The sequence below is a fragment of the Haliotis asinina genome, chromosome 2 (assembly GCF_037392515.1).
Source record: "Haliotis asinina isolate JCU_RB_2024 chromosome 2, JCU_Hal_asi_v2, whole genome shotgun sequence".
NCBI lineage: Eukaryota > Metazoa > Mollusca > Gastropoda > Lepetellida > Haliotidae > Haliotis > Haliotis asinina.
This window is the reverse complement of record NC_090281.1, coordinates 50,839,025-50,866,036: the sequence shown is the minus strand read 5'-3', so window position 1 is coordinate 50,866,036 and position 27,012 is coordinate 50,839,025. Positions and strand designations below refer to the sequence as shown.

Below are 27,012 nucleotides of genomic sequence, written 5' to 3'. Positions count from 1 at the left end.
TTTTGTTTAAAGAGACATTCATCGGTACGTTTTCACGGCAAACAGACTGTAATCAAAGAATAACACGAGTGAGTCACGAATGCGATGAGCAGTGATAAGCACATCACAATTTACAACATTCCCGTCCGGGGACAACAGTTTGTTTTAATTCATTTGTATTGAATGGTCTATGTCACCTATGTTGCTTTGGGTTTAACTTGTAATTTTAAATTTACATTCCTGCGTCACACCTGTGCTGTATTAGCCGATGATTATGTTTTAATAATATTGTCTTACATAAATAAATCTGTAATTATTGAAAGATATTTCTGTTTCGTTTCGTTTCGTTTCGTTTCGTTTCGTTTCAATATAGAATATTACCAGGTCTTATTTGGCTCACGCTGAATCAGAAAACATGTCTCTGTGCAAACACTTGTGATTGAGGTGTTTTCAATAGCTTTAACCCTTTGTTTCGGGTTCGGCGACTGGGATTAGGTTACTGGTTTGCCCTTTGTCGTTTCCAGCTGCACTCCACTTGGAATCTGAGCACCGACTCACAATGATGTGAAATATTCGTCGTGGGGACAGAAAGTCTTGACATCCAGTAGAGGTAGAACGACTTCAGAGAACCAGTCAGGCAGGTGTTTCCAACTCTGTTTGGAAGAAAATAAGCGTCTTCAATAATATTTGTTTAATGTACAGTGCACACTCATTCTCTCATAGTATACAGCCATTTAGGTATAGAAGGAAAGGTTGCTACTGGTTTCTGCATGTAAACGGAGTGGTAGTGTAGCCTAGTTGTTCAAGTGTTGGCACGCTATGTTCAGCGCCAGTGTTCGAGTCCCCACTTAAATACTATGTCTTATGCCCACTTCTGAGACCCGTCGTTGGAGTGAGTGAGTGAGTGAGTTTAGTTTTACGCCGCACTCAGCAATATTACAGCTATATGGCGGCGGTCTGTAAATAATCGAGTCTGGACCAGACAATCCAGTGATCAACAACATGAGCATCGATCTGCGCAATTGGGAACCGATGACACGCGTCAACCAAGTCAGCGAGCCTGACCACCCGATCCCGTTAGTCGCCTCTTACGACAAGCTGAGTCGCCTTTTATGGCAAGCATGGAGTTGCTGAAGGCCTATTCTACCCCGGGACCTTCACGGGTCCCCGTCGTTGGAATATTGCCAAAGTGGCAAAACACCACACTTACTCGCTGTTGTTTAACCAATCTACATCCGCGAGAAATGTGATTCCTGATGCTTATGCATGACTCATTTCTTTCAGACGCAGGAACCCTGGCACATTCTGGATTTGGTGTTGTGTCCCTCTAAACCCTTCCACCTGGACTTTAGTACACTGGCTTTCCGAGGGACCGATGGGATGAGCTTTTGTCTCATGGTGGCTCCATAGTACGTCCGCTCTCCGCGTAGCCCCCTGCCGACTGTACATGGAGTAGGTTCGGTGCTAGGGCCTGATTGTACAGTCAGGATGGTTGTTACAGCAACCCAGTTATTTTAGGGTTGGCACACTCTGTGGCCCCAGTCTTTTCAGCATCCCCAGTAGGCCAAATGCTGACTGCACTTGACTGGTAGATTTAGGTGGTAGTGTAGATAGGGCCCCCTTCGTGCATGCCCTGTACGATGCTATCTATAGATGGCATAACGTAGTGTTAACCCACCATTCCGTCCTTCAGTAGGTAGTTCGAGACAAAGCAAGTCCCGGATGGTCACTTTGAAAGTCAGTGTACTGGAAGACTACTGGTAACGTATTTCAATATTTCAGTTTAATATTTAGATTAAAGTTTGTTTTCACGTCCCGACATATTTGTTTTGCATTTTAATCTATGGGGATCGTCGAATAACCGAATGGTTAAAGCGTTCGCTCATGACGCTCCAAAGAACCCTAATTCGATTTCCCATGTGGGAATGATGTGTGAAGCATATATTTGTTGTTTCTCACCGTGATATAGCTGGTTTATAGCTAAAAGCGGTGAAAAACAACACTCATGCTGGCTTAATATGTGTGGGAAGTATAACTGATATAGAATACTATTTAGCTTTATTAGTAGAAGCGTCGCACACGGAAGCAACTGTGTTTTTTCTCAAACGATCTTTTCAAGAAAACATAAATTGCATCCTTGTTTACCATGACGTCTACTGCAAAGTCACAACTTGAGTTTCATGTTTGAGCCGTTTTCTCGTGGAGGCATATATTTTGCATTAATACACACAGTACGAATGATGTAAAATATGTTTACCTTTGTTATCAGGAGCGTGGATGCCATCGTCCTGAGGGCAGAAATGGACCCTGAAGTCCCCCAGAGGCAAGACGACTGCCAAGAAGACATTCCATGGACAGAAGATTCTTCTGGAACGGGATGTGGATGTTTTACTGTTCGTACATTTTGTGACAATGAACTATGCGTGTCTACTACTGTAAACCCTCCAGTAGAATAGGTAGCGTTGCATACGTTGAGGGAACACGGTTCCAGAGGTTTTTTTTATCTCTGGTTTTACGTGTCGGGCTTCAGTTATCTTTGGCCAAGTTCAAATCTCAAATTTGAATAAGGTCAATTTAGACACACATTCTGCGGCAACAATGCTGGAGTTCGAGGATTTGGTACTGTTCCATGTTAGGACTGATGACATTAAAAAACGTAATCCCCCCAGCTGGTCCAATTGTACTTGTTTGTTTTGTTGATTGTTTTGTTTTTGAAAGTTGTGAACTCGAGAAGAACGGTTTTTGTCCATGGAAATCGGATGTGCCCGACTCTATCGCCATGTAGGAGAGCTTGGTTTTACCATACACTGCCATACACTGCCATACACTGCCATACACTGCCATACACTGCCAACACAGAAACACATCAAGAATCAAGTCCAACACAAATGCATCAATACACGGGCGTATTATAATATCTACAAACCAGTACTTACAACAAAAAACCTATCAACATTACCAGAACGCACAGACTCTCAGTTCAATGTATGTACCATACAATCCAGTGATGTCTGTAGTAGATGAGACAAGACATTAAATGAAAAGCTCCCTCCGACATCCAGCAGTCTAGAATATCACATTGAGCAAGTAAACTACCAAGTGCAGTTGACCATGGTTGGAGCATTTGTGATGGCTATCTTATCCCTTTTGTGGTGTTCTGATGTCGAGAGATTCTGCTCCCCGTGGATTGGTTGAACTGCCAGGACGGAGATCTATGTCAGTGCAGATGAACTGGTTTATTGTGCACAGAGACATGTCTTTTTGTAACGTAGGTGATTGTTGCCCGAACAGCTTTGGCTTTTAGATGACTCCAATTCTTGCATGATGTAACTTATGATAATTATGGAAGAAAGGGGAGATGAGAGTCAGCTGTAAGCTTCTGAATGTATCAAAAGTGATAAAGAGTCATCTGACAGGCCACTTTGAATAGCTACAACAAGACCTTAGACGCAGTTATCGACCGTGAAGCATAGTTTTCTAATACTTTGGATATTGTTTTTTCATCAAATATTTTAGAAAGGTGAAGCTTTCATTTATCAAACCACTGAAATTTAGTTTCTTTCTATACTGTGTTAAACATGTGACACCAAATGAATTGTTTATTTACATATCAGTACAAACGTAGTCCTCTACTATGTATAAGTAGTCAAACTACAATGGCGGCCATCTTGAATTCTTGATAATGTGAAATATTTCCATATAACATGCTGTCACTCTAGAAGTAAACAGGAAACAAAAAACAGCTTAGTTACAAGAATAGTGCAAACTTTCAATAAATAAATCACCACCACACATTTCCATGAAAAGTCGGCCATTTTGATTATTTTCAAAAGCTAAAATATGTCAAGTTCTACATCATTTTAGCAATACACAAAAGTCAAAATGAAAGTAATCAGACTGACAGTAGTAAAACTATCCATGATTAACTTTGAGATGCTGTCGGGCAGCAAACCATATGTCACGAAAATGCTCACAGACCCCCACCGCCTAAAATGGCCTGTGAAAAAAACCTGATACCACAATCTGCGAGTTACAGGCCTTTTCATGAGCCCAGGACATCCTACTAACTAAAAATATTGTCAAACCAAATTAGTATGGGGAGGCGACTAACGGGATCATTGACTTGGTTGACACATGTCATCGGTTCCCAATTGCGCAGATCGATGCTCATGTTGTTGATCACTGGATTGTCTGATTCAGACTCGATTAATTACAGACGGGAGCCATATCGCTGGAATATTGCTGAGTGCGGCATAAAACTAAACTCACTCACTCACTCACTCAAAATTTATATGATCCGAAGCCATGTCTCATCATAGGCGATCTTTAACGGACACAACCCACTTGGGGGAAGTGTCAACAGAAATGCTAAAGGTAAAATCATCTAGGAATTCATATCCGATAGTAATTTATGCATTTTCAATGATGATTCAGCCACTTATTTATGTTCATCTACGGGAACATATTCTTCCCTGGATATAACATTTGCCGATACTAACATACGCAACGAATTTGAATGGGAGGTCCATGATGACGCACCATTCGCAAAAACATTATCCCTGGGGATGATCGACCTTTATCCAGACGAAATTTCTCCAGGGTTGACTGGTCATGATATAAAACACTTTGTACTCATAACTTAATACCTGTGAATAGCGAAAATCCTAAACAGCTGTTTTCAGATACACTCAATGGCATTGCTGACCAAACTACGACGAAATCCTCAGCAATTCCACATATTTGTAAACCATGGTTTAATAATAACCCAAACCCTCTCTGCTGCATCTCTATCTCAATCTGTAAAACATAATAAAAACTTCCGCCCTATCACGTGTTTGAATACTCAATATAAATTATTCACAGGGTGTTTGACAAACCTCGTGTCATCTTACTGCTCGTCCAATGAGATAATTTACAGAGAGCAGAAGGGGGCGAGAAAGGGATGTTGGGGGTGCAAGGATCAACTTCTTGTACAGAAAATGATTCTGGAAGAGGCTAAAACATACCACCGCAACCTCTCCATGTGCTGGATAGACTACAAAAAGGCATATGACTCTGTCCCTCACGAATGGATTCTGAAGTCTCTTCAGTGTATTGACCTCCCTGGGCGACTACTTGATTTAATCAAGTCTTTAATGAGCTGCTGGTCGACTCAACTTGAGATGTACTCGCAAGGAGAGGTGCAGACTTCGGAATCTATTCCAATCAGAAGGGGAATTTTCCAGGGGGACTCCTTCAGTCCTTTGCTTTTTTGTCTGTCTCTGAATCCTTTGAGTTTCCTGCTCAATAGGAAGGAAGGTTACCATCCCGGACCTCCTCAGCACAGATCCCCAACACCTCTTACTCATCTCCTCTACATGGATGACATCGAGCTCCTTGCCAAAGGAGATACCAATTTGAAAGAACAGGTTCTCCTTGTCGAGTCCTTCTCTAATGATATTGGCATGACCTTTGGGCTCGAAAAATGTAATACTCTTCATTTGAAACGTGGCAAGGTAACTAATGATGGATCGGTCAAGTTACAAGGGGGAGGGGTTATTGAGCATCTCGTGGAAGATCAGGCCTACACCTATCTTGGAATGCAAGTTCGAGACAAGCTCCAGAATGCCCAGATTCAAGATAAACTTCGGGCCGAGTATAAAACTCGTTTAAAGAAAATCTGGAGCTCCGAGCTAAATGCTCGAAACAAAGTCAAAGCCACCAATACTTTTGCTGTGCCAGTCCTCTCCTATTCCTTTGGAGTAGTTGATTGGACAAAACAAGACATCCAGAGTCTTGACCGCCTGACCAGAAGGATCATGTCTGATAACAGAGCACACCACCCTCGTTCCTCTCTTAATCGTTTATACATGCCAATTAATTCGGGAGGTCGGGGTTTGATTAATGTGGAAGCTCTTCATGACAGAATTCTATTGTGCACTTTTGCACATATTTATTTGTCAGATGATCCTCTGGTGATGCACGTCAAGACTCATGATGAAAGCAAGGAATTCCACAGCTATTTTAAGCGTGCCAAGGTTGTTGGACACAATCTGAAATTGGAAGTTGATTTTGCTCACGGTTATTATACTAAACTATATTCTAACGAGTCAAACCATGCATTCAAGTGTGTTTTCAATCCACTCTATGAGACGTCTTCCACCTGAATTAAACTATTGGGTTATGAATTAAACCATTCCTCTCTGCTACTGGCATTGAGCTGGAAAATATAGATCCCTCTCGTCTTTCTTGACCTTCTTGGCAGTTGGTTCGACCAAAAAGTGACCTGACATCATTTGAAAAGTCAGAAACTAATGTATTACATTATAAACAAGACTAAAATCAATTAAAAATATGTATAGCAATTACAAAACCTTATTTACAGACGGATCCGATGACGGTGGTGCAGTGGCTTGTGCCATTGTCATTGGATCCAGAACACTATCTCCTAGTGTTACGAGAGAGTATTTTCTGTAAATTGAATTATTGATTAAGTAATGATTATTTTTGGGTCACAATGTTTAGAGTTTTGAGTAATTGTTATTTTGAGTCATATTTCGTATCATAAATGTACAGTGTTGTTACTGTTTTATCGGCAGGCCTTTAAGGTACCTCTCTAGAGTTACCTCCCTTGGACTCTATTTTCACAGCTAAAGCAAACGCCATATTAACATGCCTTAAATACGTTGAAAGACATCCTAAACATAAACAATATGTAATCTATTCAGACTCTCTTTCCTGTCTTCTGGCTATTATTTTTTTTTCTTGTAAACATCCACTTTCAATTGAAATTTTTGATCTATATAATGATCTTGCTACTGGCTAATACGACACAGTCTTTTGTTGGTTACCACACCACGTAGGCATTACTGGGAATACGATGGCCGATCTTGCACTAAATACATCTGTGGCACCACTTCTTACTCCATACACCGATTACAAAGCAAGCATTAGATCGTACATTCGTCATCTAATACAAAAGAAGTGGGACAACCAAGTGGGTATACTAGTAAATGAATTACATGCAATTAAGCCTTACATTGGTATGTATCATTTGGGTTGTCGGATTTGAAGAGGTCGTCCTACGACGATGTCGTATTAGCAACACACGATATACTCATGCATACTTATTGAAAGGTGAGGATTCTCCGCTCCGGCCCCTAGCATGGTGATCTTCCTTCCGTTGTTGGTGATCATGCAATAGCCCATTTTTACATGGTACTGTCAACGATTTCCTGTATTTAAAAATACATACTAGCTAGTTCAAACTCTTTTTGTGATTCTCAAGTTATTTTACAGTTCGTCGATGACTGGTTCTTTAACTACTTATGTTTATTGAGTATCTACAACATTTCTCGTCACTATGTGGCTGCAATATTGCCGATGTGACGTTAAATTTTAACTCACTCACTCACTGTTTTTCTTGTTTGGGTTTCCTCTCATCTCAACGTCGCGTGCCATTTGTCTACCATCAGATCTCTGGAGATGGCTGAGTTTGTGACGGTGTTCGGGTAGTTTCCCTGACCTGTGTACGTTCCTCGTTGTTGCTGATAATCAGGTAAATTTAGTTCAGTGGATATAATGAAGATCGATGAATAATATATATTATTTATCGTGAAAGGAATTAGAGCAAGTTTAATTTGGTCGAATGCTTAGTAAACCGATCTTTTATACTATTGTTGGCATGCAGTTATTTTTCACCGTTTTCACTTGACTTCTTGAAAACATACACTGGTTTGATATATGCATTTTATCACGTATGTGTATGGCTAATGTTAGCAATTATTTAGTGTTGGTATGGGTAATGTTAGCAACTATTTTAGTGTTGGTATGGGTAATGTAGCAATTATTTCAGTGTTCGTATAGGTAATGTTAGCAATTATCTTAGTGTTGGTATGGGTAATACTTGCAACCATTTTCGTATACCGGTTTAGATTTAGCCATCACAGATCCGTGTCTGATTACTGAGGTTCTGAGTTCTGAACATGATGACTTGTATGGTGATCATTTCCCGACCATACTTTAAGCTAACACTCCGATATCTCTATTCCTGGATGGACGTTTGGTAATGCTTCTTCCTGTGTTGACATGGCAGATTTGACAGCGAAAGAGAACAGAAACCTGGTTCTACGTGGTTCTGAAAGGGCTGTGGCTAATGTAAAAGCTTTAGGTGGTAGACATAACATTCCTTTGTCTACGGCATACAGAACTTTGACGAATGATCAGTCAGGAGACCAAGGACGTTCTGCAGTACGGATCGCCTGCGACTTTGTCAGTTTGTGACAAGTGAAAAGCTTTGAGAGTATCAGAAATGAGATGAGTAATAGAGGAAGTCATAAGGTATTTAATGAAACTGTTAGTTATAAATTACAAAGATTTAGCTTGACGACAAAGCGCGGAATTTCCTCACCCATTGATGAAAGATGCGCAAAACGAAAGACGTTTAAATTGGCCTAGGGCTCACGACAATCAGTATATGGATAATGTTTTGATTTCTGATGAAATGTCTTCGTTGGATCTTCCGAAATATCTAAAAATGTCGACAAAAGATACAGTGAAACCTCACGCGTGGGGTGGGATATGATCACGTGGAGTGACACCTTTGTATATTTTCACTGGAAACTGGACGAAGGAACTATATGTTGATACCTTATATGAAAACCTCCTTCCAACAGCCTGAACACTGCATCAGGAGTATTGAGTTTCTTTCTTCAGCGTGATATTGACCAAAACCACACTGTGGGATAAAAAAAACCAACAACCAACATTTGTTGTCGGGAGAAAATGTTCGTTCGTTGTAGAGTGACTAAGCTTCAGCCCAGATCGTAACAGTACTGACTATGTGTGGGGACAAATGAAGGACAAAATAAACTAAAAAGGAAATATTGAGGATATGAAGAAAGAATTAGTTGAATCACACGATTCCCTACACACGATTCCCTACAAGTTTGGATCGGTAGTGTACCTAGGCGCATTTAGGCGTGTAGTGAGTACCTGGCAAGCATCTTTAATGGGCATTCTAGAAGTTGGTGAGTCAAAAATGAAACATACAGCTTTATGGATTACAACTTCTTGTTTGTTACGTTGAGCGACGTTTCGATGTAGATTCTTACATCGTTTTCAATTTAAATGTGAATACAACCAAATAGTGAGAAGCTATATACATGGTATGTTGTGGCAAACAGCGGATTAACATTAACAACAGTATGTGAAAGAGTAAACAAGTGGTACATAATTGGGGGAGGCCAGTAGGGAGCTAAAACAGCAATAAGCGCAAGTGATGAAGAAAATGAGTGGGATGAGTAGTAACAACAAACAGACACAGTGCTTAGATAGTCTATGGTTTGATCGGTTCTTCATAGGCCAATGGCATGTAGTATCCTTGGTCTCTATTGATCAAAGGTTTGTGACGGCGGATTTCGATGGCTTCCAACAGTTTCCTTTTTGTGAAGTCCTGGTTTTTGGTTGACAGGACTTCAAACTCGTCGAACGTGATGCGATGACTAGGGAATTTTTGTTGATGGTCTGTCTGCCTTGGCTGTAGAGGATTTGTGTTCTTTTATGCGGGTGTGAACAGGGCGGGAGGTTTCACCTATGTTTGATTCGCCACATTCACAGTTGATCTTGTAAATCACTCCTTTTGGGGGCTGCATGCTGGAGGGTAGGTAGCCCCTTCTAGCTTCTCATTATTTGGTTGTATTCACATGTAGCTTGAAAACGATGTAAGAATCTACATAGAAACGTCGCTCAACGTAATAAACAAGAAGTTGTAATCCATAAAGCTGTATGTTTCAGTTTTTACATGGCAAGCAGTCTCATAAAGTATTGAAAAGACACTTAGACTGCGAGAGAACCATATCTCTTTAAACTCTTCAAATCCGTATGTGTCCAGTGCCCGAAAAAGAGAAAGCGTGTCACCACCAAGGGTGTGGTTTTAAGGCCAGTTCTCTCCAAAGACTTTGGTTCCAGTGCACAGGTTGATCTCATTCATATGCAGACAATGACTAAGGTACCAACGTTGCATTATGGTGCACCAGGACCATCTCAGAAAATACTGTGTATTGCGCCCTCACTTCCATGCGTGCTACTGAAGTTGCATTGCAACTAAAGGATATATTTTTGCTGTTTAGTGAGCCACAGATTCTTCAAAGTGACAACGGCAGTGAAGTTACCGCACCGGTCATTAGTGAGCTGAAGGACATTTTGCTCTAGCTGAATTCCTGGTGAAATGCATTCATTTTAAACATGTTGCTGGAAACACTTTGCTGGAAATCCAGGGGGAAAATACCAGCAACAACCTCACCCACTAGTATAAATCTTCCTGCCATTACTAAATTTCACTACCTTCATGCCAGTGTACAGTCTCATTGCAGTCTTCATCTAAAAGGTCTGAAGAAAGATGATGCACATTCTTGTCAGTATCCGACTTTTAATAAAATGAGGGATAGGTACTTTCCTTACACATGTATCTATAACGATGCCTCAAAAGATGTGGAGATTGTGTCGCTTAGACTAATAGTTCAGGAAAACAAACATCCATTTATGCCTGGGATATGAGACCGTAACCTTGTCTTATCAGTGTCCGATAAGGATGTTGCATTTTGCTTACGGTGATCTAAAGAAATCGGTATCAAACACTCGTCCTTCTTACATTGAAACCTGTTATTGGGCAATGTATCAATCAAGGTAATACAACACTTGTTCTCAGCCTATCCTTACTATATATATGCACCATAGAGCTTTATTTGACGTATTCTCGCCACGGATAGCGTTAATGCTGTTGCTGTGGCGTTAAACACTAACTATTCATTCATTCAACAATTGCAGCTGTGAAGATCCTGGTCCGAATTGGCCTTCAGCATCCCATGCTTGTCATAAAAGCCGACAAAACAAACGGGATATGGCGGTCATTCCTGCTTGGTTGATGAAGTCTATGCAAAGATCGATGTGCATGCTGCCAATCAATACTTGTGCTGGTTCGGACCTTGATTATGTTCCAAAGCACGTGATAAACCTGGAATACTGCTCAGTGTGATGTTAAAGACGTTGGATACCTTCGTTTGTGCGCATACGGTGTGCGACGGGATGTGACAGTAGGAGCACGTATTTATGTTACGCAGTTATCTCCCTTTATCTTGCTTCTAATCATACTTCATGATGTTTTGGCCACGCGAGAATTCATCCTCAGGTAAATTTCGGCAAGAAGTATCCCCTTTAGCGCCACTTGTCAAACAAATGCCGTGGTGACTTCTTATATTACATAATTACTTTCGAGACACATTTTTCTACAAAAGTATAGTAATTGCCAAATTTAGCTATTTCCATGACATTGATGTTTTGTACGCAACCTCCTGGCAGGGGCATCTCCAGCTTTTTCTCTCCCCTGATTAGAAGTTTCTCAATCGTGAATATTTTGTAGTACAATGAAGTTCCGCAATAAAACAAACTATATATCTTAACAGTGTATTTAGGCAATTGGAACACTTATAATCATCAATCAGAAATGAAACCATTACTCTCGGTGTACCCTGCAGACAATGTTTGGTAACCCTTACTGGACCTCATTTTCTGATGAATGGACTAAGGTATCCAGTCTTTGACACTACATGCTGGAGATTCTGTTTGGATACATTGTGTCAGCATCACCCCACGTCACGTCTCACAGAGCACGACAACATTCGTTACTACGAATTGAATTTTTAGCTTCAAAGACGTCGCTTAAACTCGGATTTTCGCTTTTCGGATTGGAATCAGCAGTTTCTCAGACTTAAGCCCTATTCAAACACGCGGAACAAGCGGCAGATTGCTCTCTCGACGCAATCTTCTGAAACTCGACCATTCTGATTCTGATCTGATCGATAAACACGTTTCAAGTGATCATCCTGAGTAGACTTTCAATAGTACTACAGAACAGGCATGACAAACGAGAAAAGTGAATTTCTACAATTTTAATTCCATAAATTTTGAATGTCTATCCATAACTTTTCAACCTAAACCAAAGAGAACCGTGTTTTCTTGTTTTTTTTTCTCTGTCGGTCCATTATCCATTAATAGTTGCAAGAGATTGTGTGGAAAATAACATCGTTGATATTGATAGAGACGCTCATAAAATATTGCTGGCCCTGAACAGGGAAGGAACAACCTGAGGAATCATACAACATGACCCAGTTGTTGGTGTACTGCTCAATGCATGCCTCCTGGTAGAGAAGTTGTGCATTCGACCCCCGCCATCCAGGTCGTAATACATTTTATTAAAATGTGTTTAATTATTGGTTTGGTTAATTATCCCAAACGTTTAAACACTTCATCGAAATAAACTAGCAAGGTCTTCACCGCAACACATCATGTCCTGTTTGGAAAAGCTTACACCAGCGATGACATGTAAGAAGTAAAAGTGAGCCCTCGTAAGCATGTTACATGTTGAGGTTATATTTGTCTGGAATGATTTAAGGGTATTGCTGCCACCATGATTCCAATGCTTTTCGTCAGTCATTAAAATGATTTCCGATGCTATTACCTATTTATCATACGTTCTCCTAGGGTGAAAATTTGGCTGGACTTTGCATGTGTTTATGACAGGTACCTTGGGGTGCGGGACAGGGGCGGTGGCAAGATCGCTATTGAAAGCTGATTCATACAGATATGTTCTTAATATCGGCACCGAACCATCACTTCGTTTTAATGTGGAAATGGTTTTATCGCCTTTATAACAGATAGGTTTCAAACTGATTCGTCTGTAGTTCTGATGACACGCCTTATGACACAATACAATAACAGATCATGTGTAGAATGTAGCAGTGAGGAAAAACGTTTAGGATGAGTTTAGTTTTACGCTGCTTTTAGCAAAATTTCAGCATTAGCACGGCGAGGGATGCCGGAAATAGACTTTACACTTTGTACCCATGTGGGGAATCGAACTCAGATCTTTGTCTTGACGAGAGAACACTTTAACCAGACTACCCGATCGCTCAGTCGAGATGAGCTTCCCAGGAAGGAAGTACGGTGCGCTATAAAGATGTCTTCAGTCACAACCAGCCGTGACAGCAGAACTGTTGTCGTCTAATTCTCGAATGCATTCTTGTCTTGTATTGTCTTAGAACCACCCAGAACTCGGCGATATTCCATACATGGCAGGGGTGTGTGAATAGTCGTACCTGAACCAGTGATTGACATCAAGAGACTCGATCAGTTTCAGTTGAGATACCTTGACATGTGTCAACCAAGTCAGCGAGCCTAAAACACACAGTTGCGTTAGTTGTCGCTTAGGTCATGCATGGCCAGTTCTTACTCAGATATTTACTTGAACTGTTTAACAGTGGTACAAGGCTATAATAGAACTGTTGTCGCCCTGTCTACCAGTTTCTGATTCTGTTACGAGCTTTTCTTCCTCTACATTTATCCAAGAGGAAGATGATGATGAACACCAGGAGTTCCGCGATCTCTGCCACTGTGAGGATGCTGGCTCCGAGACACAGTCCTATCTGGCCCCCGATATTGGCTACAACAATAACACCATTCTCTGAACATCAACACTGACATAGAATGAGAAACCATACAGTTCCACTATATCATAACGGGGTCCGGTTCTGAAGATGGTGGAGAAGTTGACTTCATTACAGTGACGTGTGGGACAGTGAACCAGGATAAACGTTAAATACAATATGATAGTGTTTCCAAGACTGAGATTGTTTTGTTGATATATGCTGAACAGCTTAAGAAATGCGACACTGGCTTTTTGTCCAGTTTGTAAATAGAAGACATAAACATGAACGATTACCTTTATAAGATCTCAGGGTTTTTTTGCTGTCAGTATATTTTTTTTCCCGATTCTTTTTTTTCCAAACCCAATTTTGTCGACTGGAATAAAATTTGGAGTACGCTCATTCAAACATTGTTTCAGTTTGGAGGCCGAAAGCAGACAAATGGTTGTGACCAGACTCGGACTTTGACATCCGCTACTGATATTAAAGTCAGTAAACGCCGGGATAGTACTGGTCTGTGCCTTTGAAAATATAGCAACCCTATATAAATAGCGTGGGTGAATGATACCGAGACGTGCTGAAAACGAAATCTCTGCTTACATGATAAACTTAATCATGAAATGTAATACACTTACAAAATAGCGAGGCCGATGTATATTGAGGTTGTTGTGTTGTGGACTTCAACATAATAAGGTCGTAGAACACTCTCAGTTCCAGAAAGTTGTCTCTGAATAACAGTAAATACAAGCAATGACACTTAAAGGAAATCCCCCAATTTGTGGCACGATGACGGACCCATCAGTATAACAGATGTTAATATGGCTTTTTAACTTATATGACAGCATTGTTTGGAAGTCCGTAACACTATGTTTCGAGTAATGTTTACTCGTTAGGAATATATTACGAACCAAGATAATCAGTGGGGCGTATATGCAGTATATGTTTTTATTCTTTTAGACTTCAAGTGTAATTGAGACATTCTGAAACAACGACATATCGCATGGACCTATCAAATGCCTCCCTCATGTTACATTGTATTACTGTGAAGATCAGAATTCCATCCTGGATATGTCGTGAGTGAGTATAGTTTTACACTGCAATCAGCACACAACAGAGTGTCATTTTGTTGGGATTATTATGATGTAGTTTTGTACTGATTTGTAGTTTGGTAAATTTCATAATCATGCCTGTTTTATTATTAATTTTGTTATTTATTTCTTGGTTTCTGTGCGGCTATATTCGTATACTGTTTGTTTCAATTTATTTGTTCACAGAAGGTATAGTATGACCAGAAATTATTTGAGAATTTAAAGATTGTGTTTTTTATATTTTTTCACTCATTACTCACGTATTAAATTCGAATATTAGTAGAACACAACTCCAGATTCAAAGACAGGTAAACAGTCAGTAATTTGTCAAGTCGCCATGGGCATCAATGTAGACTTCAATGCGGCAGGGCATACCACTGAGAATATATGTGTACCGCTCACTGTTCGTATCCCCTTCAAATACTCAGAGGGGCGTTGACCCTAACACAGATGTGCCACCCCAAACACGGTACATTTCGGACTGCGCGTTTGGCGCTGATACAAAGGTTTTCGGTTTGTTTGGTGCAGAATTCCAGTGTTTTTAGGAAACAGCTACAGTTTCATATCCATTTGCAATATGTTTCAAAACATGGGGTGCCTGTTCTACTTGAAATCACTTTAACTGTTATAGTACTCTTCAACTCTCTCTTCTCTAAATCATCCATACTGAGCGTCTCTGAAAATATCGTCCGCGAGCAAGTAAACAAAGGGGGGTAACTCGTCACAAACTAATGGAAAAGGATTAACGGAGTTGTGTCTCGTGAATGCAAGCAGGCAATTGATAGCTGGTCAATGTTGTTTATACCAGAAATCCAATTAAAAATATTCCTAAAATTCTCAATAATTCTGGTTATACTATATGAGCAGTGAACTTGGCATGTGAGGGACATAACTGACACAGAGATGGCAAATCAGCAAACAGGAAACATGACACATGAGTGTGTATCAGATTATGTAGTGTTTTTTGACAAATATGTTTTGGGCAACTGGTCAAAGGGATCGCTCACATCATCATCTCCTTGTCCCTGGCCTTGGTGGTGTTGAGGACGTTGTTGGTCCAGATGTTTGCTGGGAACGAGCTGGAGGACACCTGGGCGGTGTACCGTTCTAGAGTGCACGCACCGACACAACCACATTCTTCAACAAAGGCACCGTTCTTTGACATTCTTCCTTGGTAAACAAGTAAACTTTTCTATATGATTACATACAATAATCAGTTTATGCGAAGAAAACGTTTCATTTTGATCTGTCATTCGTAAATTTAACGTGTGCACGTCTTTTTCGCACGTTTATCAGTCTTACTAAATATAAAACAGTAGGTGTTTCAGTCTTTTTCGCTATCCTGTGCTATTTACATACATGATCAACACTTCAAGCTAATTTGTTACTCTTGCTAGTACATTAAGCATTCGAATATAAATTATGTTTCCAGATTAACATGTGTTGTACTAAATCAGTTGTATTAAAACAATTTACTTCAGAACAGATATGAGTTGTAAAGAATATTGAATAAAAGTAACATTACTAATCAGCTGCTAGTGTGATGCAGATTTCGTTGAAGAACCGCTTTTCCTACAGTTTGCTTCTGACCGGAAAATAGTTTCAAAACCTTATGGCTATTGTCGGAAATAAGCAACCGAAAAGGTAGCTGCACAACGAAACTGAAACATGTCACGGAATCTTAGAATATTTAATGATGCCATTGAAGCGTTGCCAAGGAATGGAGTTTTCTATCCTCCCAAAAGCTCATATCAACTACGTATATTCCACTCGATCACGCGACCAACTAATGTGGCAACAATGGATAAATGTCAAGAAAGAAAACATTTTAGCATGCACCTGACGATGTAAGAATCTACTTCGAAACGTCGCTCAACGTAATAAACAAGACGTTGTAATCCATAAAGCTGTATGTTTCATTTTTTACATGGCAAGCAGTCTCATAAAGTATTGAAAAGACACTTAAACTGTGAGAGAACCATATCTCTTTAAACTCTTCAAATCCGTATGTGTCCAGTGCCCGAAAAAGAGAAAGCGTGTCACCACCAAGGGTGTGGTTTTAAGGCCAGTTCCACTCGAGCGACCAATTAATATGACAACAATGGATAAATATCAAGAAAGAAAACAGTTTAAGCATGCACCTTGCGAAAACAGTATGTAAACTGCCGGATCCGTTATTGTTCAGGAAAACATGACCAATGTATACTTTACCTTGTATAATCTGATTTAATCTTAAACGAAATTTGAGAACAGATCATTCCTATTCCACCACAAACTCTCCCCAGAACGTCAAAGAAAATCGTTACCCGTAAATGACTGTGATACTTACGTACAAATGCCGTATAACACCCGTGCTGCTTTACCAGAGAGCATATGCGACCATCCTCTGCAACAAAGATCAAACTTTTGTGCTGATTTTCCTCTCATTATAATCCTCAGTTCGGATTACACCTATGGGACACCACCTTGTCTCATGGACTTTTGTAGTTTCTTTATAATCAACACTTGGTACAGTTTGAGCTGACGCATTATCCGCCCAAGCTCATAAAACTCAACTCACTCACACACTCACTCACACTTGAGCGTCGTAAGATGCAATCATCACCTTCGTATATATGAGTACTACCTACGCTAACTGAAAATATCTCCATCGTACATGTAATGTGAACGTCATATTCGGATGTGTAAGCATTATCTACATAAGATCTAAGTATCAGTGCTTACAAGCATCACGAACTCAGATGAAAGTGTCTTCTACATACATGCAAGCTTAATCTACATTGATGAATTTATCTTCTTCGTAAATGATAAAAAAGATTGACACTAATACATGTCCATATTGCAGTCTGGTGTTTCAAGCTGTTTTACGTACATTGCCCTCATGTATGTGTAACATACAGCCACACAGGTGTAACGGGATCGGATGGTCAGGCTCGCTGACTTGGTTGACACATGTCATGGCATTCCAAATGCGTAGCTCGATGCTCTTGTTGGTGATCATGGGATTGTCTGACCCGAATATTTACAGACCGCCGCCACAATGCTGGAGTATTGCTGAGAACGCCGTAAAACTAAACTCACTCATGCACACCAAACTTACGTGGATCTGATGGGCCGACACATCCACACTCATTGAAGGCACGGACCCGGACACATTCCATGAAGCAATGGTCGTAGGTGTAAGGGGAGTAGTACTTGAGAGGATTCACAAACGCTGGATGAGTTGTGTCTACACATTCCTGACTACCAAATGCCTTATACGGGCTGGGCAGGAATGAAAACTGCAAAGGCAGGATCAAAGTTAGCAATGTATCCCTAATCATTAAGTGTTATCGAGAAAACGGCATTACAAGATAAGGCATCAATATATGTAAAATGTTTAAGTAAATCTTATCTACAATGTAAAAGCTGTATAAAAGACCGTTACTTTCGTGTCTATCGCTAGCCCTCGGCGGTATTCAAGATTTAGGCAGCGGTCTGGACCAGGCAACCCAGTGATCAATAGCTTGAGCATTGATCTGAACAACTGGGATACGCTAACATGTGTCAACCAAGTGACGAGCCTGACCACCCGATCACGCTGGTCGCTGACAAGCATTGGTTGCTGAAGATTAATTCTACCCCGCATTTTCACGGGTAGAACAGGGATCTGAACCAACGATAATTACGTCCAAGGGAGGCAACACTGCCCAACAAATTGAGGCAGTTTCGGCAACTGGCTCAGTCGAAGATATCATTGCTCCAGACATTATGATGCAGTAATATCAAAGTGTTGATGTTCTATCGGCATAGATCACAGTATGAAATAGAATGGTGATCTATACAAAATTGCGTGTTGATTACTGATTTGTCTGGCTCAAAGCTGGATTATTGCGGAGTCCGACGTAAAGGTACACTCACTCACTCCTAAAAACTGTTAAGGTCAGATACTAGTGTTACTTCCGGTTTTTTCCCTCATTAAACAGACACTCCGTGATAAGATTGAATAATGTATAAAGCAGTGCTCAGATTCCAACTGCCACTCGGTAATTACGTATTCATGTGTTATAATCATATACACTCACCTCCTGTTTTTGCAAGGCTACGTATGTCGAGAATCCGGGCGAGGCCATAACGACGGTGGAGCTAGCGTCTGGGTGTAGTCGAGGATGGTGAAGCAGTACCTGGTAACATATTTCCTTATTTTCATACAATTCACCTCTTTGTGTGGCATTCCAGAATGAAGAATGAAGACATTTTTTATGGATATCCAACTTCTTTATTCTGTATAGGTGACGTTTCGACATGGGTTCTAATGTCGCTTTGAAGTAAGTAGTTGGCGAGAAGTACGTTTTTATAATATACATATAAATGAGATGTTTGGACAGTAGAATGCTGATGAGGGATGAGGCGAAAATGAGTTGTTTATACAACAGAAGGTTGATAGCACATAAGCTATGAAGGATCAATCAGGTTGATGGAAGCCAGTGGAGAGGAAGTATACGGTTGTATATATACGAGATTAAGGACTTTGATGGGCAACTAGTAGGGAGTGATCTACATGGGTTATTTACACGGGGGATAAAAAGGCTGCTGGGAAGCTAGTGGTGAAAAGATGTTACACAGGTGATACAGTGGTTGAATGGATTACGTGAAAGTAGTGAGTGGGTGAGTTTAGTTTTACGCCGCACTAAGCAATATTCCAGATATATGGCGGCGGTATGTAAACAAATCGAGTCTGGACCAGACAATCCACTGATCAACAACATGAGCATCGATCTGCGCAACTGGGAACCTTTGTGGCAACCAAGTCAGCGAGTCTGACCACCCGATCCCGTTAGTCGCCTCTTACGACAAGCATAGTCGCCTTTTAAGGCAAGCCTGGGTTGCTGAAGGCCTTTACTACCCAGGACCTTCACGGGTCTACGTGAAAGTAATTCAGTAAGTGATGATAAACACTGGGGATGAACTATCCTTCATCTCTGTCGATAGCAGGGCAATTCATATTTATGTTGACAGCTTCAAGTAGTATCATCCTCTCGATGACCTTGGTGGTGTGGTTTGGGTTGGATGTAAGGTGGTGTTCTTTGATCCCAATGGTGACTGGTCTTCACCAAAGTCTAATTCGCCACAGTCGCATTCCATTCGATAGACGGCACCTGTGGGATCTTCCTTCTTTGTCAGGGCAGGAGGTGCGCAGGAGGTTTTGTATGGTGCTGCAGCAAGCCAACATTCATGTCATCTTCCAAAGGTTATTTACAGACTGCTGTTATGTGGTTGAAATAGCCATTAGTGCCGTCAGGCAAACAAACAAACACACACTGATCTACACACACACACACACACAAAGACAGAGAGAGAGACAGACAGACACAGACAGACACACACACACACACACACACACACACACACACACACACATATCCGCATACTCCAAAGCATCATAGACTTGAAGTGATTTTTAAAACAATGCTACAACATCATACATGTATGCATGCTTGTACAACTAAATTAGGTTATGATTTTTGATGCCATGTTATGTAGTACATATGTTGTTTTGAATTGTGTCAATACTTCATTATCTTACCGGTTACCTGTATTCACTGCCTCTTAGAAACGGCGTTTTAACGTTATATTTGCGTTGTATTAACCGTAATCAACCTGTGAGATGGTCTTCAGCAACCCATGCTTGTCGTAAGACGGGTACCTGACTGACAAGACCGAGTGTTCAGATGACACGCGTCATCTTTTCAAAACTGCGTATGTCGGGCTAGTGATGTGGATCACTGGATTGTCTGGTGTAGACTAGTTTATTTACAGACCACCGCCAAATAGATGGAATAGTGCCTAGTGCGGCGTTAAACAACAAACAAACAACACAGATTAACCCTACTTAGTTTACCTTAATTCCAGCAGCCATGTTAGCCTTGTATGTGTAGACGTCCTGATCGATGTTGAAAATGAGGATGAGGTTAGCATCGTCACCTGCCGTCCATGCTTTGACAATTTCACTGTTGTTGAAGTTGAAGGTATGGCACAATCCTTCAGTGGTGAAAACAGGTCGGAACCTGCTCATACATTCGAAGTCTTCACCACCAAAGGAACACATCACCAGCATTTCGTCTCCATCCATGGAAACATTCCTCCACCATTCTAAAGACAATGGTTTGTGAAACAAATCTGAAGTTGGTTCAGGAAATGAAAAATTTCTGTTCAGTTCTTGTGAAGTATTGAAGAAATAGTCTTCCAACCCACGGTAAGCATCAAGGCGGGTTTTGTTGAGGGTGCATCTGTTGCAGATGGTGACGGCGGGAAACTCGACGAAGGACGTCATTTGGGTTGTGACCTTGGTGACGGTGGGATAGCTGTAATATGTCTCCAGCTCATCGATAAGGTTATAGATGAGAAACGCGGTGGTTGAACAGACAGCTAACATCCACATGAGCCTGTTGAACCAAATGATACTGATTAATACTTACCATGGCTTGTGACCTGCAAAAATCTACGTTACAATTAGTCTCCAGCAACACCTGCATAAGAGGCGACTAAGGGGATCGGGTGGTCAGGCTCGCTGACTGTCAGCGTACCCGTATGATGATGTATTATCTATACCCAGTCAACCTTTCGTAAAACCAAAGTTTGTTTGGTTCTCCTTACATTAGACGTCTGAAAAGTACGTGTGCCTCTCATATAACTTTCTTGCTTGACTCATTATAACTCATGTCATTGTCCCATCCGTTCTTATGACTTTATAGAAACAAAACAAAACGTTCACAAATGGCTCCCAAATTTCTAAACTCACTATGATCGTTCTTTCACCCATGTTTGTTGCATTCATTCAGATCGGTGAATCCCTACACATTTTGTCCTCCGTTAAGGTAGATCAATCTCTACCCACTGCCAGGTCAGTCGATACACACAAGATGTGTATTTACAGGAACAAGCACACCTACCCACGAATGCTAATTGGCTTGGCCGAAGGAGTTTTGATCTTGCTCACTGCATGAAGGCCTGTAGAGTGACAAAACTCATCCCACAGATCTTTAAGTCCATACTTTGTCGACTGTTTTTCTGCTGTGGCAGAGTCCGGCAACTTTCCGTCCATGCGCATTGCTGCTGAGTAAACAATATTTCTGGTCAACCGTCATGGTCATATTTACACATTTGTATTTCACATTTGATAATATCGTTATTTTACAGAAAAGTGATAATCAATAATTGAAATACCTGACAAAATTACCGTTTAAAAGAAACTAGTTCAAGATTGTTTCTTTCCCGATATATCTATTCCCATTGGTTGAAAATAGGTATGGAAAAAGTCAAGCCGTTTGTTTAGTGGTTCAGCCAACTATGGTTATAACAAATTCGAGATAACCACATATTTAGTTCGTTATAACCGCAAGTGTTCGAGCAAAAAAAGCCCGGTTCGTTGTTCGTGTTTCTATTTGTCCTAAGCGTAGTTTACTCTGTAAATAAATGAATGAGTTTGTCTTTCTTAGTAACACTACAGGAGGGAAAAAGAGAAATGGGCTTCACATATTATATCCATACCGAGAATCGAACCTGTGACGGTCAAACATTTTAAGCTCTTACTGTGTTGGAAAACTCGATTCAGATAATGTCCTAAACAACAATGTCCACCTGTCATATCTGCAAAACATCCCTTATAATGGATTGACTGAACATCATACGCGGAGAGAGTTTAGCTGTACGCTGCTTTTGGCATTATTCAAACAAAACCACAATGGGTGAAACCAGAAATGGGTTTCACACATTGTACCCACATGGGGAATTGAAAGCGGGTCTTCGGCTTGACAAGCGAGCATTTAACCACTAGGCTAAACCACCGCCCCCATGAAACGTTCATGTGCAGATACTATTTGATTGGTTCCTTTGATTAACGGTTGGTAAAGTATTATTCAAACAAGACTATTGAGTAATGCTATGGCACTTCTTAATTTTACTGAAAATTGTTGGGAATCATTTCTCCACAAAGGTGAACTTCTGCGAACTTCCGTGTTTCAGAATTTGCGAATTTTTGTCCGACCAGGCACGAGACGTCGTAGGGGCATCAGTGTCGATCATTAAAACAGAACGTCACATCGCACCTTTCTAAACAAAATGGAATAAGTCATTTCTATCGATAATACTAACTATCATCCTAAGGGAAGCTACCATGTAAGTTATTACGAACAAAATTGCCTAAATGGAAGGGACCCATTAGTTGCGAATGGTAAATGACACTGTGGCATGCCCCGGTGGACATTAGGATTGTAATACAGTACCTGTCTATCGGTGGGAGAAGCTTATCGTGAGTGGGATATGGTGCTGTATAATGTGTGGACACTGTGTGCAAGCTTGTACAAATTGAGCAAACATGTTTTGGGGTATTTTGTTGCATTACAAAAGGATTCAGTCAGTCACCAGATGAGCCCCTACCAACATAAAGTAAATACGTCAATCTATAATAATATTCGCGCATTTTTCAACAAAAGAAAGTCAACAGCAGCAATTAAGGACGCAGTATCGATTACGAGACAAGATCAATTTCACTGAGCGTTAAAGGTAAACAGATGTGGAAAGTGCATGAATCAATCACTGATTATCTGCGCTGACACCGGGTGTTCGCAAGAAGAGCCTCCTATTGTAGCAGAAGCACCTCCACACACATAAGTTGCTTATTCGTTGCCGTTTGACAGCAGGGAGAGGGGCACTTTAGGAAACCACGAAGACCTAAGTGTTTCGGGCGGTTGGGTAGCCTAGTGGTTAAACCCTTAGCTCGATACGTCAAAGACCCGGGGTTCTATTTCTCTCTTGAGTACTGTGCGTGAAACCCATTTCTGATGTCCATCGCCGTGATATTACTGGCACAGTGCTAAAACTAAACTACTCTAGTCTAAAAAATATGTCGAACAAATTTCAACATCTATAGAAAATATCTGGTTAAACAAGTGTCGGTTGTGCAATTCCGAATATGTCACGAACATGTGATTATGATCCACTGTAATAATGACGATTAGGGGTGTTCCCGAAATAGTGACAATATCTTTCACCCATAAACAACAAATACAGAGGCTAGTCAACTGTTCATGTCAAAAGAGTGAACTTATTCTGACATAACATTGTTTCGGATATTGTTCGGATGTGTCGGATTGAATATTGTTTGGCGCTGACGTTTTGAAATGGATGGCTAAAATGATCTTCTGAGGCATATGACATTGTACAACGGAGAATTCTTTTTCACCTTCCATTTGAAGAATGCCACGAGTGCCATGACGGTTACTGTCCAAAGGATTCGGGAAAGCCTTTAACAAATGTTTCTGGTACACGCATAGAGGTCTAATATTTCGAAAGTTTCGTTTCTACGATCAACATTGTGTCAGTTCCAATCGAATTTTATTTACACAATATGTTGTCGGGTTTGTTCAGGGTTGAGTTGATGTGGATGTGTTCTGATGGTTGCCACCAAGGAGCAGGATCTGATAATTTTTTAACTAAATGCTCGAACTAAATGTTGTAAAGAAACCTATCATCTGTAAACTATAGCTACGTAAGTGGATTTGATAACGGTACATCAGTAGTGGGGTTTGTTGCGTGTGTTGATTATTTATTTCCTCGTAGGAATATTATCTGTATTATCACTATAATACCTAGTTCCCTGCACAGATGTCCGGAAAAGATACCTTAAAACCTTATGCTGCTGATTTTGCAGTATGGTGTTTCGGATTTGAAACATTGACTAAAACACGACCATTTGGTCATCAAAAGAAAACTGCCCCCTCCCCCAAAGATGCCGGGTTCAAGGGATGGTGAAAGTTTCACAATCTGTTTGCCTTTACCCACTTTCTTCCTTTTATTCTTTGACACTATTTTCGCAGTAATATATTTATATATGAACAACATATAGATGCATAAATTGGGTCAACGTCTTTGAGTGGCACTAACGAGTCAATGACCAATTGGATCGGCCTGTGTGAACAATAGTACATGGTGACTGACCTGATTGCTTATCCCGACATCCTATGTGACCTTCGATAACATTCTATGTGAAGTTTGCTATCTCGGATTCTTCTCCTTTTATCGTTGCATCGAGCAGTTGACATGCCAGCTTCCATGCAGTTGTGTGATTAGCTCCAGGCAGGCCCGCGTTGTGTCGCCGGTTACTACGGAACATTTACCCCAAAGCTTAAAAGCACTGACAACACAAAACGTTGTGTTGTGAAACCGGTTATGGATTAGTCAGTTTGCGTTAGTCTACATGTCCTGTCGCATATCAGCGAGATTGAATCTACCTTGATTGCAGGTAAACAAAGATTTGCATAAATGTACTGCGCAGTGACAAGAACAGATGATTATCAAACAGTTCCCCGTTTCTCTGTAGCCATTACTGTTAAAAAATATTTGTGGTTAGCTTGGAGTCTATTGGACATTATTAGCTTTTTTCTGTTTCTTTTTTCTGTTGTGTGCGTCTAACTTTGATCTTTATCCTTCCGTACAATTTACAATATCAGCATAGTGATGTGGTCTGATTTGGGTATATATTGTATCATGAAGGTATATTTGTTTTGTTTTGTAGAGGCGGGTCCGACAAATACAGACTGATGGCGATATATTCCGACCGTGAGTCTTCGTGGGTTGCGGGACATGTGACCTCAACATGACATTAATTAAACCTCTATTTCTAAACCCGCCCTTTCAGGTGACTCGCCCGGATCAATTCAGTCTTGGTTTGCAGTAGGGTACCATCAGGGTTTGACATCTCCACCACAGCTATTGGATGACTGTGCGTAATTGATAAGCCATTCTGGAATGAAGGTCGAAAACAAAAATCTCAAGGGAAGCAATTAATGAAATAAATATGGAATGTCATTATCGCAAAGTCTACATTCACAAATGGGAACCATATTTGCCTTGTTCGATGAACGGAATCTGAAAAGATCCAGTTTGGTAACTGTCCATTACGAGATAACAGAGTGCATTTGCTGGAATGGCCAATAATAAAAGGAGTATAAAAAAAACCTCAAAACTTCAGCATTTGCGCTGCAGCATCCCAAATCCTTTCATCATCCTGTATGTGCACATGGTCTGTTCTTCCAAAAATATAATATACCCACACACCCCACACACACCCCACACACCTGGGAAAGCAGACTTATCCGTCTTTGGCACCAAGTCGAGGAAAGTCAGTTTGAGTGTGAAGTAAATACCTAGTGTGACTATCAGTGGGCATCCAGAATTGTACGTCATCGCTTCGACATCGAACAAATAGGTCTCAGAATCTCTTGTTGCCTAATCGCAGCCCACTCTGCCTGTAGTGCCTGTACGAGTTGCTGAAGTGTCTGGGGCTGAGGGTTACGGCTTCGCACCCGTCTGTGGGCATCCCACAGATGTTCGATCGGGCTTAAGTCCGGTAATCTGGAGGGCCAGGGGAGCACATTGATGGTGTGGTACCGGACGAAGTCTCTAGTGTGACGTGCTGTGTGGGGTCGGGCATTGCCCTGTTGAAACAACTTCCTCTGGCCGGAGGTGTTGGCGTAGGATTTCGCCACAGTACCTTTGAGCTGTCAGGTTGCCCTGGATCATCACCAAATCACTTCTCCAGCGGAATGTACCCGGATGTACAGCGTTCCTGTGGTCGCTCGAGGTCGCCCAATACGCGGGGCATCTGCAACCGAATTTTGACGGCGGTATCTCTCCCAGAGCTGTGAAACGGTGCTTTGATGAACATTCATGCGTCGGGCAACTGCACGATGAGACTGGACAACTTCAAGGAGACCAATGGCTATATGACAGTTGGCTTCACTTAGACGTGGCATGTTGCGTTCGTCAACAATATTCCAAATACAGAGAATAATCGACAGACTGCGATCAACCTTTTATACCCATCGTTGAGACTATTTGATCCCCAACGTTCACGTGCATTGCATGTGAATTCTGTATTCTATGAAAATACACGCCGATATTGAAAATCATGCTGTTAAATACGCACCTACCTACCTACCTACCTACCTACCTACCTACCTACCTACCTTCCTACCCACCCACCTACCTACGTACCTACCTACCTGCATATACATACATACATATCGAATGCTGAGTCTAGAAAGGAAAAATCTCGAATGTGAACAAAAATTCAGATTCGGAATTCAAATGCCTAAACCCAAATACCAAGAAAACTCAAACTTGAGGTTCAAACAATGGAAAATTGCAGTTTAGTTGTTTATGATTTTAAGATACCCAGGCTCACAAGGAGCATCTAGTACATTAGCAGGGGTGAGATAATGTATATTGACACTGTTGGTCATAATTCCAAATCTGAACAAACTTTCAGATTTGAACCCCGAATCTGAAAAATGTTGATAGACACAAGGATACATACATAGATACATAGATACATAGATACATACATACATACATACATACATACATACATACATACATACATACATACATACATACATACATACATACATACATACATACACAAACTTCTTCATAATATGTCT

The 27,012-nt window shown here is 40.9% G+C and overlaps 1 protein-coding gene across 1 annotated transcript; it reads right to left on the bottom strand.

Moving 5' to 3' along the window:
- Window positions 1-13,310: 13,310 nt before the first annotated feature.
- Window positions 13,311-21,617, bottom strand: LOC137272629 (acid-sensing ion channel 4-A-like). The gene is made up of 8 exons (XM_067805025.1): window positions 21,460-21,617; window positions 20,409-20,952; window positions 18,592-18,690; window positions 17,628-17,808; window positions 16,853-16,913; window positions 15,535-15,693; window positions 14,075-14,166; window positions 13,311-13,456 (listed from the first exon to the last, which is right to left on the bottom strand). The coding sequence occupies exons 1-8, from the start codon at window positions 21,615-21,617 to the stop codon at window positions 13,311-13,313; spliced, it is 1,440 nt and encodes a 479-aa protein (XP_067661126.1).
- Window positions 21,618-27,012: the final 5,395 nt, after the last annotated feature.